At 37.2% G+C, this 18,817-nt stretch overlaps 1 protein-coding gene across 1 annotated transcript in view; it reads right to left on the bottom strand.

The window, feature by feature from the left end:
* Nucleotides 1–1,366: 1,366 nt before the first annotated feature.
* Nucleotides 1,367–18,817, bottom strand: part of lrba (LPS-responsive vesicle trafficking, beach and anchor containing) — an 888,619-nt gene continuing 871,168 nt past the window's right edge. Inside the window, exons 53-56 of the mRNA XM_080192970.1 lie at nt 17,574–17,675; nt 11,638–11,834; nt 5,280–5,431; nt 1,367–2,689 (exon numbers count right to left, since the gene is read on the bottom strand). Of these exons, the coding sequence (XP_080049096.1) occupies nt 2,599–2,689; nt 5,280–5,431; nt 11,638–11,834; nt 17,574–17,675 (542 nt within the window). The 3' untranslated portion in view covers nt 1,367–2,598. The remainder of the gene's footprint in view (nt 2,690–5,279; nt 5,432–11,637; nt 11,835–17,573; nt 17,676–18,817) is intronic.

Here is an 18,817-nt window from a genome sequence, read left to right as displayed (position 1 = left end):
TTAGGAAAAGGAAAGGCTATTGGGTCCAATAATTCCATCCCTTTCAAAATAAAAATTGTATAGACCCCAAAAAAGTAAATTTAAATCTGGATTAAGCGTTGGTTCAAAAAGTAAAAGTTTTTTGGTTTCCATTTGCAATTCACAGCTTCAGCTGCTCTCACACCAACTTGATTGCAAGTTGGTGTGAGAGCTACTAATTCTTTTTAGCTACTAATTCTTTCTTTGTCAACATGAAGTAACCTTTGTATGGCTGACAACATGCAACCAATACAATAAATCACAAGTGTAAACCCGCAACCTATCAATCTATTGCTTTGGATAGATTTTACATTTATACATTTCTATTGGAGTATATCTTAGCCCAAGAATAATGTTCATTTATCTCTTTTGTCAAGCTAGGTATGCAAATTTAAAAATTCTGAAACTGTATAATACAAACAATCTGAGCAGCTTTGAGTTTTACCCAAGCAAATTAAACATGAAACCAAGGCAGAAATTAACTTTCCAAATATGGCAGCTGTGTAACATTTTCAGTAGCCAAAGCAAACAGACCACATTCTCCAACTCTCTCTAGCTTTAGATTACCATTGAAGTAAGCATCCAGTTTGCTCTCCGCAAACATGAATTGAATCAATTAATCAGACTTTTACCACATTTAATCTGGAAAAATCATTTGCTTTTACAGTTAGGATTGTATTAGTCAGCAGAACTTAAGATTGTAGCACCTGATCAGCAGTCGGTGCTTTAGGGTTAATATATACTATGGACATTAGTCTCAAGCAAAACCATACATCTGGCAGTGTTGGCACAAAGTGGAATTCACGGATAAAACAAATCTAAACATGCCACATTATAGTGGTACTTGAAACTATTCTTGGAAACCTAATTAATAGTTTTTCATGTGATAATGAAGCCATCAACTGCATGCCAGTGGGATATTTCCAATTACAGCATTAGGTACAATTAAAATTGCATTTTTCTAAACAACACCCCCATCTCTACTTCTAGAAATCAGTTTTATTAAAAGAAATCCTAAATAAAAATTGCTTATCTGAAGTAGTTAAATCCATGGAATTTAACTTTGCAAGCAGGGCTTGTGTTCTATAATTAACATTTAAAAAAGGGTTGGCGTTATTTCTCCAGTTCAGACCTTGCAGCCTTTAAAGAGTTAGTTATTCAGTTGCATAGCCTCAGGTAACTTGGAGTTCTGTTGCAGAAAAGAAAAACATGATCCGCAAGTCATGCAAGTCACGGTTTACAAGTGGTGCTTAGAGATTTGCTTGATATAACGTTATTTAAATAAACAGCAGCCGATCTTAAGCTTGGATTGTTTTAATACTGTCAGTCAAAAGAAAACTCCCCAGTCTCATGATACAAGTGAACTTTATTTTTGATTTCATTACACAAACTGGAATAACCTCATTCCAAATCATCACCAAAAAGCATTTCTGAGTGGGGTTTTGAAATACAGTAACTTGGTCCCTCTGGCAGGTTACTAATGCGCCATTAGGAACCAGTAAGATCCATATTGAGCAAACATTCGCTCAGCAAGGTGGAATGTTTTCAGCAGTCTAGTTTTTGAAAGTTTGTAGCCTGACTACAACATCCCAATAGCAGGATTTCACACACACAACAACAAGCAGGACAGAAACCCAAACAGAATTCACAGTTACAAAGAGTTATCAGAATTCAATGTTGAATAACAATGTCAGGATTACAAACATGTTTAACAAAGGCTATAGAAATGAAATTAATGGACATAATTCTTTGAAAATGCACACACACTAACGTAGAACAGACAAAACTTGTTACACTGGATTGATTTACTGTTTACCTGAACTTTGAGGAAAGATCCATTTTCCAGCCCAGCAGCATGCCAATGACAAGAATATAGTATCTGATAGATTGTTATAAAGTTAAAAAATCCTAGGTCATAATTTAAATATTGCTCTTTGTTCCCAGTAACGTCAGTGCTAAGCTACCATAACATTAATGAAAAAATACAGTAAAGAGAACCATGCCTTAAAAAGGATTTGTACACCCCACGTGCAAACCTTCTCCCCAAAACAAAAATTTTTAAAAATTTGATCTCTATATATGCAATAAATCACAGGTGTAAATATATTGCTTAGTTCTAACATAATTATGAACATCTGATTAAAATTTCTGTTTTACATTCTTTTAAATCAGTCACTTATTCTTCTTAGAGATGAAGGTAAAGAAATAGTCATTATATTTCTCACGAACGAGAGGTTTATAAAGAATCATGTAAAGATTTGTTCCTCCTAAAAATAGACGTTTGTATTTCGGAAACAGATTTATGTGCTCTGGTGTTCTACTAATGATATGTCAAATTCTTTATATTCTACAAAAATAGCAGTAAGCATTTCAAAATACTCTGCTTTCCTGGAGACTTTTAAGTTACATTCAGATTTGTTGTTTCTTCATATGGATGAATGCCTATATATACAGTGGCAGGGTTGAATGACTACGTTGATTAAAAACGCTCAATGCACCAACGATGGCTGATTGCTCTTTCAGATCACAATCTCATGATTCCAACACATGGCAGTGCATCTCTGTGCCTTGAACATACCATTAGTACCTGGTTTGATACTCGTGATGCCATCGGTTAAAATCAATGTAAAACAGTACTATGCTTCCAGACGCCATACCTGTAATGATGACCCTAAATCAAAATAAGTACAGTTAATTACATAGAATATAATATACTTCAATCATTATTGTACTAAAATACTCAAGGAACAAAAACAATGATAATTTGCTGAAATAATATTTAATATTCAGAGGAATCATTCCTATTTACGGGAACTTTCAACCTTGTTAGTTCACTTCATCAAAGCAACCAATATGATAGCTGGGTTTCAGCAGGTGATTTACTCGATATAGAGGTAGACATTATGATGTGGATTGTGCTTGCTTTTTAAAATTAAATGAGGGGGGATCTAATAGAGGTATATAAGATTATGAAGGGTATAGATAGAGTAAACAGAAGTAAGATATTTCCTATGTTAGAGAGACACAGTACGAGGGGCCATGGGCTTAAGGTGAGGGGGGAGAGGTATAACACAGATATTAGAGGGAGATTTTTCACACAGAGGGTAGTGGGGGTATGGAATGCTCTGCCAAGTAAGGTGGTGGAGGCAAACATGCTAGAGTTGTTTAAGAGTAACTTAGACAGGCACATGAGTGGGTTGGAGATGGGTGGATATAGGAGATTGTTTTAAATAAGGTTCATTACCATTGGGGCATCCCTGGTAAGGTAAATGGATATGGTATGATAATGTTTTTTCTCTTTTCATTCACAGGTTTTAAGTCGGTCCACCTTGTTGTCCAACGAGGGGCATACGCGATGGGTCATACTTGGCCAATCTCGAACAATCAAGAGCACCCCTAGTGCTTCATATCGTTAGTTTGTGCTTAAACTGGACCAGATGCTGGGCAAGACAACAGCTCAGTGACTCACTGCTAGCTGTGCAGACACATGGATTTGGGCCAGTGTCTGTGGGAGTTTGCGCATTCTCCCTGTGCTTGCGTGGGTTTTCTCCGGGTGCTCCGGTTTCCTCCCACACCCCAAAGATGTGCTATTAGGCTGATTGGCAGTAATAAATTGTCCCTAAATTAGTTTCCCTCAATGTGGATGGCTATAAAACAATAGATAAGGGTCATGGATGGAGGCGGGGGACTGGTAGTGTTAAAATAGCGGTGCAGGCTCGTTGGGCCGAAGGGCCTGTTTCCCGGGCTGTTTTTGTTCTTTTGAACATTTTCAAGAGTAGACAAAATAAATGAATAACAGGTTGTGTGTCTTCTTGCAACTAGTAACAACTTGAATTTGCTAAAAAGGAAACTCTACTTTTGACTGCCACTCACTACACAGTTAAAATGACAACTTTAGTGTACCTGGGTGGGCACAATAGCAAAATAGGTGACAGGATGAATGCAAGGATTTGGCACTGGCTTTTGCCTCTGGGATTTGCATGGAAATCCATCCTCAAATCGATGGGTTGAAAATAACCATTGCTTGCTGGCTGTAAAATCTCAAAATGAATTTGGGTTGTCTCAACCTAGTTCCTTGCGGACATGGAGCATCAGGACAAAATTTTCCTTAATTTGGTAGCAAATTGGCAAAGATACTTAATGAGAATATAAGGCAGCTAGTTAATACAGTGGTGATAATTTCTGAGATTAGAATGGTGGCACACTGTTGTTACTTAACCATGCATGGTCTGGCCTTGTTTAATGCAAACTGCAACAACCTTAAATCTAGAATTTTTATTTTTCCCCTTGAATTACCAATCCTCATTCAGAAAAGTACAACAATTCTCACAAATAATAAAGTAAAAATGGTGAGGTCATTAAAAGAGTATATTCCTTAACTCAACTATCAGGCAAAGCTGGCTGAGTTTTAACGGGAACAGAGCAGAGGGAAGGAAGAGCCATGTTTGATCCAGTTCTGTGTAATTGCACCAACTAAAATGCAAAAATTATTTCACAAAATTGCTGGTCCCAGTATATTTCAGGTGATTAACTATTGACGTGTAAAAATATAAATTCCTTGTTTAAAACATTGGTATTTTGTACGCAACATGAAAAAGAATTGTGGGTAATTTTTAACATTCAAGCTATTTAAAGGTCATTTTCAAGCAAAAAGATTTTACTCAATATATCAATGAAACACCACAGGCAACAACTACTTGCATTAGATAGACTAACACATTCGGTTTTTGAGGTTGCTTTCAAAAGAATATTCCAAAGCACATTTAAAAAAAAGTCTACATAAACAATCCAATAGTCATCAAAATGCTTAAAAGATGTTTGTTTTCTATATAGTATGCTTTTTTAAGTATTGGAAGAGGGAAATGAGCAAGTTAGGCTTCTGAGAAAGAGAGAGTGTGGGGAGTATGTGTGTGCGCCTGTGATTTCACATTCATCCATGTCACTGTGTTTATCTATCTATGTTGAGCTGATTCTGTATTTTACAGTAATAAAGATATGTGTTGGAAAAGAACAGTATTGTGTGTGTCATTACTTTGACATTTTTGCCCCGCATCTGGTTAATGTGACACACCATTGCTTGAATAGGCCCCAGATCTCCTGAAGAGGGCACCATACTGTTTTGGCTCACTAATTGCAACAAATCCCAGTGCAAAAGCAATAGAAATGCCAAACTCGAGTGTAATCGATGGCTAGAGCCATTTGTTTGTTGCTGACCCGAAGGAATGCTTAGTTTATCCAGTATTCTTTTAAAAAAAACTTACCTTTGGTCATGTGACATGGCCATGGCCCTAATACCAGCATCACAGCCTGGGTAGGTCATCAGCTGTTTGAGATCCCAAACCTGCCACACAGCCACAATTCCACTATCTCCACCAGTGATGAGGTACTGCCCATCACGACTCAGCAACATAGCCTGGAGAAAAATTGCACACATTATAGCATAGCTTTCAGCTCATATCCACTTAGTCATCTGCTGACTGGCTGCATCTCAACAGCTGGTATTTTTAAACAAGATTGTATATTAACAGTATCACCCGGATTTCTCCAAGGACATAACATTCTCACTTCTTCTAACTGAAAACTGACAGTTTTATTTTTCATAATATGTCAGTTTGTCATAACTATAAATCATTAAGCACACTATCCTCATCTTACATTCTATATTTATTTTAAGAAAATATGTCATTTTGGTTTCTACTGACCAATATATCAAAGGCATGTGCATTACAAACAGCTGAGATCAAAACATTCTTCACTCGATTGCCAGGTTTCTTGACAAATGGTGTTGCTGGCGATGTTATTTGTAACCGTTTCATGATGCAACAGTAGAGTCGCAAATCCTAACGCTTAGTTTACTAGTAGAATTAATTAATTTCCATATTTGTATTCATTAGCCAAATTAGAAAATGCAAGGATTGTACTGTTTAATACTAGGTACATAAACAGCCAATTTGATGATCACTGAAAAAACTGATCATAACTTTCAAAGATGAAGTCCTTCTGCAGCATTTTCTGAAATGATAAAAATGCAGAATTTCTGACCATCTTTAGGGATTGCACCTGACATTTTCCTAAAAAATTGTACTGTGCATAGATTTGTAAGGAATCTATAATTTCTAACCTACTTCTTCACAACTGAAATCCTTCAGAGAACATTAAAAAAAGATCTGGGGAAATATAAATATAATGCTGTTCCTATAGCACCAGCTTACTACTGTAAATTCTACTTTAAAGAAGGTGTTTTCTAATTTTTAATCAAAACATCATCAGCATCTCAAAACGCAGCATTTGATAAAAAAAAATTCTCACTTGATTCCAGGCATTACCATATTTTGCTTGTTTATCCTTTCACAAACATTTTCTCAAAAGTAACCTGCGAGATTGTGCCTGTCATTTTTGTTTAGAATTTCAAAATTATCCAAAATTCAAATGGCAGTGCTGTTGGGTTGATAAGGTTTATTTGTGTTCAATTTATTTCTTCCCAAAGTAAATATTTTTCTTTGATACCAAAAAACTATTGACTCCTGTTCCATGAACTGTTTTGAAAATTGAAATTTGTTTATCCCTTTGGACATCAGGTAAATTTCCCTATGAATGCTTGAAATAATAACTTATTTCACAATCTTTATCAATTCCAAATTCAGAAACAATTATGCACAGGCTCAGTGGTTTAAAATACTGTGTTTACATCAGAGGCAGAACTGCTTACAATCAGTTTAGAGGTAACTTCCATATTTATTTCCATGACAGTTCTATACAATTTTAAAACACCATTTCTTAAAAGGTCCGTATTTCTTACACATCTGATTATCCTTAGCGAGATACACTTTTATGAACCTTTCTCCCTTGGGTCACAATGATGATGCAGCTTTCCAGAGTTCTTTTTCAGCCAACCAACAGCACCGAGCTTCGTTTCTGAGAAACCTCTCAGCTCTTAAATCTCCAGACTATTCATACAGCATTCTAGGTTTTAAATCTTTTTAGCTAGCTCACACATTGCCTCTAAGAGCTTCTGTCTCTTTTGCTGCCAAACAGAAAAATTTCCCTAATTGCCCTTGAACTGAGTGGCTTCCTGTGTGATTTCAGTGGGCAGCCAGGAGTCAACCACATTATTGTGGCTCTGGAGTCACATGTAGGTCAGACCAGGTAAAGATGACAGATTTCCAGATTGGTCTTTACAATGATCTATTGTTGTTTCATGGTCACCACTACTGAATAGCTTTCAATTCCACGTGTACTAATCAAATTTAAATTCCACCAGCTGCTGCATTCTTGGCTCTTTGGATTACTAGTCCAGTGACATTATCACTATACTACTGTTCTCCCCTTAATTCTACAAAATGTTCCAAGCTTTAAGATTCTGCATGAATTTACCATTGTGAATTTACCATAATACTTTCCAAAAACATGTTTGATTCCAAAATCAGAGACTATAGTAGCTTTAATCAAATTCCCAAACTGTAGAGAACTGGTTCACACAGAGAATTAATCAAAAGGTCAAAAATCAGCAGAAATTTGTCATGGTAAAAAACAATTCTGAAACTATTTTGCACAGGTGTGAGCAAATGTTTCCATTCTGGGTGTAATTGACCAATCAGATAGACACTTCAGCTCAAGGTTCCATTCAAACATTTTTTGCATTTTTTCAAATATAAAATCTTCCATGAACCAGCACAATCAGGCAATGTTTTAGAATGCATTTTTTAAATAAAATTTTTGCATTATAGATATTACATGAATGCTTACTAATGGTAACCTGGTATAGCTTTATTAATACAGCGGAAAATTGGTTTATCACATAAAAGAAACTTTTTGAATCAGTGTTTATTCCACTGTGAATAATGTTAAAGTACCGGTATTGTTATACAATAAGCAATTTATTTGTAGATTCAAATAAAACTTTTAAGGCATGCCAAATTTGACCTAGAATTTGAAGTTTATTAAGAACCTTTTTGAAGACCTACATATAGGCGGACTTCATGGAAACTTGAAATGGTGATCAATTAATCAGAGGGCAAGGCAAAACATGTGGATGGGGCTTCCAGCGCAACGTTTTTTAAACCATGAGTAAGGTCCCAGAAGTTCGAATTAATGATGTAACTTGCACATAAAATTCCTCAATATTTTGTGCTGGTTTGGCCAATTCTGGCTGAATTGCACTGAGAAAGACAACTGCAGCTCAACAAAAAAATCTCATCCAGTGAATCATTAGGAACACAGGAATTATGGATGAAACATTCCAATAGTTCAGGTCATATTTTATTTATTTCCAAAATAAAATTTTTTATTTGTTAATCTATTGAAATGTAGTGCTCTGATCCAAGCATGCCATTTGGCCAATTGTTGAGATTTTGAAATGTTTTGGCTCACGTCTTTGACATAATATCTAGTTTCAATTTAAGACAAATATTTCACAAACGTGCCTTTTCTTCAAAGTGATCACTTGTATTATTCCTATAATAGGAAAATAACAATATTCAAGAAGCTCAACATCATCCAGGACAAAGTGGCCTCCTTAATCAGCACCCTATCACCTTAAATATTCACTTTTTCCATCACTGGCACACAGTGGCAGCAGTAAGTACCAAGTACAAGATGCACTGTAGCAACTCATTAACTGTCTTGTTGCATCTTCCAAAGCCTTAACCTTTAGCTCTGAGAAGGCAAGGGCAACAGACATGGGAATACCACCACTGGCAAATTCCTCTCCATGTCACACACTACACTGATTTAGAACTATATCATCGTTACTTCACAGTAAGTAGGTCAAAGTCTGGTGTACTTACACTGCATCAACTGCAGGGTTTCAAGGTGGTAAATCGCCACCATTTTCTCAAAGGTAATTAGGGAAGGGCAATAAATGTTAGTCTTGTCGGTAATACCCACATTCCTTGAACTAATGTAAATGAAATAGGCATAGCAATTTGAGAAAAATTTATTTAGATGACAAGCATTACATAGGTAATGAATCCCCCACAAGTGAAAAGTCAGGATAGTTTAGAAAGCTTCAAATAAGCAAAAGTCAGAGTATCTTATATGGTGCCTATATACAACAGGAATTCCTGTAAGCAGGGAATCCAGACACCACAGGAATTAATGTAAGCAGCACCATAAGACAACATAAGAACACCTGAATGCACAGGAAAACATCTCTCAAATTTTTTCGTGGCTGGGGACAGCACCCTTAATCTTGTTCTCTTTCCACTAGCTCAGGAATAAAGGCTGAACACAGTTCAGGAAGGCAGTAATTGTGTTACTATAAAATTATTTTTTTTTAAAGTTTAGAAGTTTGTTCAATGTAGCAGCACAATTGCAACGTCACCCTGCTTTAGTGGCTGTTTAGCTTTTGATGTCTCTCAGGAATAGATTTAAACCTATACAGGAATGCTTTGCTTAAAGAACAATCAGAAGCTGCAAGTGCTTTAAAGTAAAAATCAAAAGAAATAAAGACATTTAAAAAGAAAGAACTGGGAATAAAGTAATCAAAGAACTGATTTGATCAATGATTTTTTACATTCAAACAACCAATGTAGTGTGAGCAGTTGATGCCAATAAGAATAAAATTGAGTATTATTATTTTAGGTCAGAATGCAGCTCAAAACAGGTGTGAGTCGTAGATTGAACAGCACGCATTTCCCAACCAGAAAGGAAGTGCAGTTGTAATTTTTCTTTGCCATGTAAGATGAAAGTAAATTTGAATTCTGTCTTATGCTTGAAAATTGAAAAGTATTGCAGTTGTCAGCATTCTGGCATGTATTGCCTTACATGACATCTGAAAGGCACCTCAAAGAATTTCTTGTACACATTCCAGTACCCAAAGGATTTCTGCATTGCCCCTTAAGTTCTTTTTATTTCAAATACCACCAAAAATGTAATTTTCACAGTCTGTGGGCAATTATTGTTTACCTCGAATACTCTTTAATCACAATTTTTTGGGCCTAGGAGTGTGATAAAGCACAGGAGCTTCAGACTTCTCAAATCTAAACCCCAAAAGGGCTCTTTCCAAGGGCACATCTGCACATTGCTTCTCAATTATGTCAAGCAAAATTTCCACAGCTTACAACGAACTTTAAACACACTTAAAAGCAGCCAGAGATCCTAAAGAAATTACATGCAGTACATTATGTATTTACGAACAGATGATACATTTGAGTGGGGCAAATGCTTCGCCACTCAAGATTCAGTTCTTGGTCTACACACAGAATGCTTGCTGAGAGCAGATGAAATTCATTCAACCGAGGCAAGGGAGTTTGAGCAGCAACTAGCCTTGGGAATCAAATTGAGAACCTAGCTGACAATCAAGTGCTCAATTACTTAAGCTCCAGGGTCATATTTGAAAGACATGATGCACAGCAGACACTTTGTTTCTTTTTGAAATTACAATTTCCGATTGTACACATCAGTTTCAGGCACAGCCTTCTGGTTAAACCACTAGGACTGCTCCGTGCTCACTTCATCCATAGGCTAAATTTCTAACTTAACTCAGTATTAGGTCTCTGATTTACAAAGAAGGATGTGTTCAAGCCCCAGTTCAACATCCAAGTGAGTAATCTAAACTCAGATTACCATTGATGAAGTGCTATATAGTCACAGATGCCTCTTTTTGAAAGAAATGTATGCAAGTGAATGTAATAGATGCCATGGCACAATTCAAACAAAAGCAGGGAATTTTCTTGGAGTCAAAGAAACATTCCTTCCTCAGCCAACAATGCCAAAAATAGATTAACTAGCAATTTGTGGAACTTTGCCGTGCAAGCTTGCTTACAAAAGAACAAAGGTAACCACGATGAAAAAGTCCTCCAACTCTTTGGGAAATCCAGTGTTGTGAAAGACAAGTTCTTTTGATAGCAAATCTTAGATGACAAAACACCTTGTTTCTTGGGAAGGTTAAAAAGTAGCCAGCCAATTTTAGCCCCAGGAACAGTATATCCCTTTGGATTGATTGCAAAATTGAAGTAAGATTGCAACTACTCAGAGCACTTAAGGAGAAATTAATCTAAAGAAAAACTCAGAAAAATGTTGTACAAGTGCATTCAGTTCAAACACACCACCTTGACTATATTGTTCAGTTGGGCAGAGTTCAATGTAAACATTTGGTAAATTTGTCTCCTAATGTTTCTGATTTTAGATCTAAATGAGCAGATGGAATACTGTACTGTTGTGCATGTGGCACTGGACCAGAAATCCAGGGTAACAAGATCCAATCCTAGCATGCAGTTCAATGAATTTTGTAATATACAGATTAGCACCAGGAAAAATTAAAGCTACAGGATTGCAGAAAACTCATATCTCAGACGAGTCACACAACAACCTAAAATAGCTATAACGTCAGACATTCTAGATTACTTCATCACCACACCTGGTTATGTCCTGTTCAACTTGTGAGGTGGAGCTACCAGAGGCTTATGGTGGAGAGGGAAGGTAGGAAGATGGTGGGAAAACAAGATCAAGGAAATCTGATGATGACCATCAATTCTCACCCCGACTGTCAACTTAAAATCAATATTCTTCTGTGTTAAATACTGCTTGGAGAAAGCACTGAGGGAAGCAAGGGCACAGAGTGTACAGAATGTAAGGGACTTCACTGTTTATTCCTTTCAAGTAAAATATATTGCTTACCTTCGCAGAATCCTCAGTCTCCATCTTGGTCAGCAGATTTCCATTTACACCAAAGACACAAAATTGGCCCTTTTCATAGTAAATAACACAGTGTCCTTCAGTGGACAACTGGATTAAACGAGGGTGCAAGCAATTTTCAGGGCTCTCAAGAGCTTTCAGAAGGTCTCCATTCATTGTGTGGATTAAGCATGGGCCCTCTATCAATCATGAAGAGAAAACAAGGTATTTCAGTGATATGTTTGTAAGCAAATAAGCCTTTTTAAGAATTCCATCAGTGTAATGGGTGCAGATTTACCATTTTCTGCTTTTCCAAGATTCCACTGGTTTCACGCATTTTGTTGTTTTCTATTTCAATCATAGCAAAATTCCTTAAGCATTGCCATTTCAGAAATAATACATAACCAACTGCTTTCTGGAAACCAATGCTAACAGCTTAAGCTTTGAAGTTCAGCTCTTTGTAACGCTATGTAGAAAATATAATTGTAAATACTTCAGGCAGGATAGTTGCACAGGTTGAATCTCCCAGCTAGACCCAATGATCATTCTTTAAGACACAATGACAGTTTTGGAAATACCACATAATGCTGGCTGCTATGGAAACAATTAATTAGAGTTTTGTTTGGGTCAGACATCTGGTAATTCTTTTATAGCAAAATTTTTTAAAGCCTTTGGGAAAAGGTAATAAAACTTTTCTGGAGCAAATCAGCACTAGGTAGAGTTCATTAAAAAAATGGTCTCTGTTCTCACAGGAAATCACAAGCAGTATAGGGATTTAGCATATGCAGCAGGGTGAGCTTAACCATTCAGACAAAATAACTATTCTTTCTTTTTGCACAATGACACAAAACAGATCAAAATTACTTACGACCTTCGTGTTAACTGACGTCCCAATTTTACCTACTTTGACATTCTACTGGCTTTATCTAAATGCTTCTTCTCCTTCACAAAATCTTATTTTAATTTTCCTTCTACATGACACACTATTCCTTGGCAAGAGTCCAAAGAGAAATGCTGGAAAATCTCAGCAAGTCTGTCGGCATCTGTAGGGAGAGAAAAGAGCTGACATTTCGAATCCAGATGACCCTTTGTCATCTGGACTTGAAATATCAGCTCTTTTCTCTCCTTACAGTTGCCGACAGACCTGCTGAAATTTTCCAGCATTTTCTCCTTTGGTTTCTGATTCCAGCGTCCGCAGTAATTTGCTTTTATTCCTTGGCAAGATGCAGCATAGTGAATAGCTTCCAAAACTCTACCAATTATGCCACTGACTAACCCTCTAAAGCTTCCACAGAGGACTCATCCTCCAATTTTTGCTCCATGTCTGGGTAACCAACATAGAATCTGAAGGACACAGGCCAACTGATTCAACCCAGTACTTAAAATCCATTTAAATCAACTCTCCCACCCCAGTATCCCACGATTCCTTCTCACTCGTGTACATCAAGATTCACCTTAAATTTATTAATACTATCTGCTACAACAGCTCCGTTTGGCAGAATGCTTCACATTCTCATCATTCTGTGTGTAAAGAAACTCCTTCTGAATTCTTTCTTTGGTCTATTAATGGTTATCCTATATTTATGCCCTTGCTCTGGGCTCAAATAGCAATACTTATATGTAGAAATGTAACTGATTTGACCAGTAAGTTTGCAGACAACACAAAAGTTGGTGGAATTGTGGATAACAATGTCAAAGGATACAGCAGGATATAGATTGGTTGGAGACTTGGGTGAAGAGATGGCAGTTGGAGTTTAATCCGGACAAATGTGAGGTAATACATTTTGGAAGGTCTAAAACAGACGGGACATATACAGTAAATGGCAGAACCCTTAAGAGTATTGACAGGCAGAGAGATCTGTGTGTACAGGTACACAGATCACTGAAAGTGGCAAAGCAGGTGGAGAAGGTTGCCAAGAAGGCATAAGGCATGCTTGCCTTCATTGTCCAGGGCATGGCATTTAAAAATTGGCAAGTCATGTTGCAGCTTTATAGAACTTCAGTTAGGCTGTACTTGGAATATAGTGTTCAATTCTGGTCGCCACACTACCAGAAGGATGTGGAGACTTTGGAACGGGTGCAGAAAAGATTTACCAGGATGTTCTGGAGGGCATTAGCTATGAGGAGAGGTTGGAAAAACTTGGTTTGTTCTCGTTGAAATGACAAAGGGGCGATCTGATAGAAGTCTACAAGATTATGAGGGCATGGACAGAGTGATAGTCAGAAGCTTTTTCCCAGGGTGAAAGAGTGAATTACTAGGGGGCATGAATTTAAGGTGCGAGGGGCAAAGTTTAAAGGAGATGTACGAGACAGGTTTTTTTTTACTCAAAGGGTGATGGGTGCCTGTAACTCACTGCCAGGGGAAGTAGTGGAAGCAGATATGATAATGACTTTTAAGGGATGTCTTAATAAATACATGAATAGGATGGGAATAGATGGATTTGGTTCCCAGAAGGGTAGGGGGTTTTAGTTCAGTTGGGCAGCATCGTCAGTGCAGGTTTAAAGGGCAGAAAGGTCTGTTCCTGTACTGTAATTTTCTTTGTTCTTAATAACGAAGAAAAACATCAAGACAGGTGCACAAAGATAAACTCGCAAAAAACTTTTTTTTAAATTCATTCATGGGACATGAGTGTCATTGGCTGGACAACATTTATTACTCATCTGTTGTTGCCCTTGAAGGGTAGTTGAGAGTCAACCACATTGCTCTGGCTCTCAAGTCAACTGTAGGCCAGACTGGGTAAGGATGGCAGATTTCCTTCCCTAAAGGACATTGGTGGCCCAGGTGGGTACTTCTGACATTGACATTTGTTTCATGGTCATCAGTAGACTCTTAATTCCAGATAACTTTTATTGATTTCAAATTCCACCAACTGCTGTAGTGGGATTCAAACCTGTGTCTCCAGAACATTAGCTGAGTTTTTGGATGAATAGACTAATGATAATACCACTGACACTACAACAGCAGAAATACAAAATAAGTACTTTTCCCCAGCATTCATCAAGGATAATAACAAGGGGGAACATGAAATTGGAAGATATATATATATAAAAAAGACGGTGAGAGGATAAAACCCTGATCTGTATGGACTGCATAACTTGGGAAATTAAGTAGATGCTCTATCACACATGTATACATAAAAATTCATTAGTAAAGGGAATGGTGCCAGAAAACTGCCAGATGGCTCATGTTATATCTACATTTAAAAAGGGAGAAGGACCAATTAGCTTAATTTATAGGGTTGTGTTAACCCCTATAGGTTGTGTTGTCCAATAACACAACCATTGTGGTTGTGTTATTGGACAAGTAATTAGCCACAAATGCAGAGTAACCAAACAGTTAACAAGAGTGAGATAATTAATATCAACAGGGAAAAAGATTTGGAGAAACTTATGGAACAAAAACCTGACAAATCCCAGGTCCTGATGGCCTATACCCTTGGGTTCTAAAAGAAACAGCTGCAGAGATATGGATGCGATGATTATAATTTACCAAAATTCCCTAGGCTCTAGAATGGCCCCAGCAGACTGAAAGTCAGCAAATGTCAAACTACTATTCAACAAAGAAAGAGAAAGCTACAGGAAGCAAAGAGTAGGCATAAGCAGGGCATTTTCAAGTTGGCAGACCATGACTAGTGGAGTGTCGCAAGCTTCAGTGCTAGACCGTCAGATATTTACAATCTATATTAATAATTTTGGCACGATGACCAAGATAACATGTCAAATTTTGCTGACAATACAAAGTCAGATGGAAATATAAACTATGAAGGGGAAACAAAAGAGGATGCAAAGAGATATAAATAGATTAAGGGGTGGAAAACAATGTGGCAGATGAAATATAATTGTGGGGAGGGGTGGTAGTGTGAGGTTGTTCACTTTGGTTGTAAGAATAGAAAAGCAGAATATTTGTTAAAAAGCATGAGATTTGTAAATGTTGACTTTCAAAAAATCAAGGGACAAGCAAGAAATTAGAAAAGTACTGCCTTTATTCCAAGGATTTTGAACAAGAATAAGAAACTCTTGCCACATGAATAATGGGCTTTGGTGAGACCTGTCTGGACAGTTTTGCTCTACATATTTAAGAATTGCATTGGAAGTGGTAAAACAAAGATTCACTAGATTGGGACTCTAAGGATGTTGAGAAAATTGGATTTATATTTTCTAGAGTTTAAAAGAATGAGAGTTGATCTCATTAAATCTGAAGAGCTTGACATGGGCACCATTGAGAGGCTGTTTCCCATATGTGGGGAATCCAGAACATGGAGGCACAATCTCAGATTAAGCGGTCGATCATTTAGGACCAAAATGAGGAAATCGTGTTTTCACTCAAAAGGTTTGGAAATCTTGGGAATTCTCTGCTCAAGAGGATTGAGGATCCTCCATTGTTATTTTCTTCAAGGAATCAAGGGGTGTGGGAACCAGAAAAGTGAAGTTGAGACCAAGGATCAGTGATCATATTAAATGGTGGAACAGGCTTGAGGATTGTATGTTCCCATTTCTTATGTTCTTAATGCTGGGCATTACTGATTATGATACTTCCAGATTGCTGTAAAAATCCAGTTGGTTTAGTAATTGTGAAGGAAATCTGTCAGCCTTATCCTGTCTGTCTTACATGTGGTTCCATGCACACAGTAATGTGGTTGATTCTTAACTGTCCTCTGAAATGGCCTAGCTAGCTTACCACCACCTTAAGAGCAAGTAGGGATGGTAAATAAATTTTGGCCTTGCCAGTACACCTACATCCCTGGAATGAATTAAAACATAACATTGGTAATAGGAAAAATCTTTACTGAAAGATGCAATAGTCAAACATTCAATAAAAAAATAGAAAATGCACACTGAAAAAGGGTAGATTATACATGATCAACATTATTGACTACTTTGAAGATGTAATAGAAAAAAGTACACGAAAGTAATGCGGTAGCTGTTTGATTCCTGGCTTGGATCACTGACTGTGTGGAGTCTGAAGGTTCTCCCCGTGTCTGCGTGAGTTTCTTCCAGGAGTTCCAGTTTCTTTCCACAGTCCAAAAAAACGCGCTGGTTAGATGCATTGGCCATGCTAATTTCTCCCTCAGTGTATCCGAACAGATACCAGAGTGTGGTGACTAAGGGATTTTCACAGTAACTTCATTGCAGTATTAATGTAAGCCAATTGTGACACTAATAAATAAACTTTAAAATACTTTAGTGCCATCATTGTGACATTATATTGATGTTCTGTATCTTTAAAAGCACCAAAGCAATGGAAAGCACCAAATATAAAACCTGACAGACAGTGGTACTCGTCCAATTCCTGCTTCAACCATACTTTTCCCCTCCTGCTTAGATTGAAGCCATTGCCTCGCCCTCTTCAAATAACAGCGTTCCCAAATCTGAGCTAATTAAATTTAATGTTGGCATCTAGAACATAGATAGGTGTTGCTTTCGTCGCTCACATGCCACTTTTCAAGTTTCCTGTTGGTGTTTCCCACCTCCCACCTCCCCCAAACCCCCTCCAGCCATAAATAAAACCATTCATCAGGCCGAAGACTATGGGCACGAATCACCATTATGCCACAAAAGTTAGGACATTCTATTACTCAGGGATCTTTAAATTTCAAGCGTAAAGTCACTGCCTGAATCTCATTGTATTTTTGAAATGTGTGATACAGCGGACGCATTTTAAGCGGGTGAGGTTCTGTTACATATCTGCTGAGCTAATCATCGTGCTATTTTCTCATAGTTTCTCGTTTTAGATGATCACAACCATTGTCTCCTATCATCTTCCCATGCAATGTGCTTCTCCCAAAACAATCCTTGCAACGTTTGAGAAAACTGCATTACATGGGAAATAGGCATTATTAATAAGTATAAACATCTCATTTTCCACTCGGCAAATTATACTGTTCATTTTTCAATACAATATTGTATTTTAATACGCAACATCTTCTACTTGTACTTACCTTTTGAACCACTGATAACTAGACCGAGTTCTGCACATATCGCAGCACAGCTAATCTCACAATCATGGCCTGTCAAGATAGCCCGAGGAGCAGCATATTCAGCTGAAAAACAAGACAAAATTGTTTAATTCAATAAAAAGAACAGTTAATACAGCAACATTTAATATAGTAAGGGCATGCGTCTATAAACATTTGACATAGCAGCATTGATAAGTTTATTTTATATTTTAAAATGATACCTTTACAACAATACAGACTGATGGTATAGTCTGTTTTCACCATTTTCTACTTTTTATTTAAGTTGCTGCAGCCAAGTTTCTGGAACCACAATAATAAGACAACAAGTACACTCATATTAACAACACACCAATTATTTCATGTTCTTTCCAGCTAGTTATTCTACTTGCAATTAGACTTCTTTCACCAATTCTTCTTTCACCAATGAGCTAGTGTCAATTTGCTCATTGGGCTGACATCTAGTTTATCCAATTGAAAAGCTATTCAAACACTGAGTAGTTGAAAAAAAGAAAAGGTAACTTGCTGAAAGTTCAATTGACTGCTGCTGACTACATTCCCATTTAAAGTTTTCCTTGTAGCGCATATCTGTGCACTCCTACTGAGTACCAGTTGTATAGTGTGCACCATTAAACAGGGACAAAAACAAATTAGAAATGAAAAATCTCCATCAAAAAACTTTGCTTTTTTGTTGTGCCCTGCTGTTAAGTTCTGGTACTAACTGAGCCAGTCCACTTCCTCTGCATGCAGCTCCACATTGCTCGTGTACTACAGTGAAACAGCTAACCTCTCAGCTCAAGCAGATGTGAGCATATTGGTTGCATGTATTGTAACTTACTGAAAGTGACTGTGTGCATTAAAAACTTGCCTAACGGAGAAATGCACTAATAATGGGCTGCTCTGGATGAACAATACAGCCAACCAGTAATTCAATAATAGCTGCTAGTATGTTGGTTTTATGAGGTGCTAAGACTGTTGACGCCCGATTCACAGGTCTTGTGCAGCTAACAACCACCAAAAATTATACTTGCTGGTTTCAATAAGGCTGGAAATGTCTATCTTTACTGGTACTTCTGGCTGCCTGCCTTGGAAACCTTGCAAGGGCAGTCCTAGCATCCACTAAACACACAAAAACAATTGTGAATCCAAGCAAAATATATAATTCTGATCCAAGAATTATTTGCACTGGATAACCAAATATTTGCATTTTGGTCAAGTTGAATATTTAA

The sequence above is a fragment of the Carcharhinus amblyrhynchos genome, chromosome 1, assembly GCF_965287045.1.
Source record: "Carcharhinus amblyrhynchos chromosome 1, sCarAmb.v2.hapA, whole genome shotgun sequence".
Taxonomy (NCBI): Eukaryota; Metazoa; Chordata; class Chondrichthyes; order Carcharhiniformes; family Carcharhinidae; genus Carcharhinus; species Carcharhinus amblyrhynchos.
The sequence above is the reverse complement of the archived record's forward strand: the minus strand, read 5'-3'. Positions and strand labels throughout refer to the sequence as shown.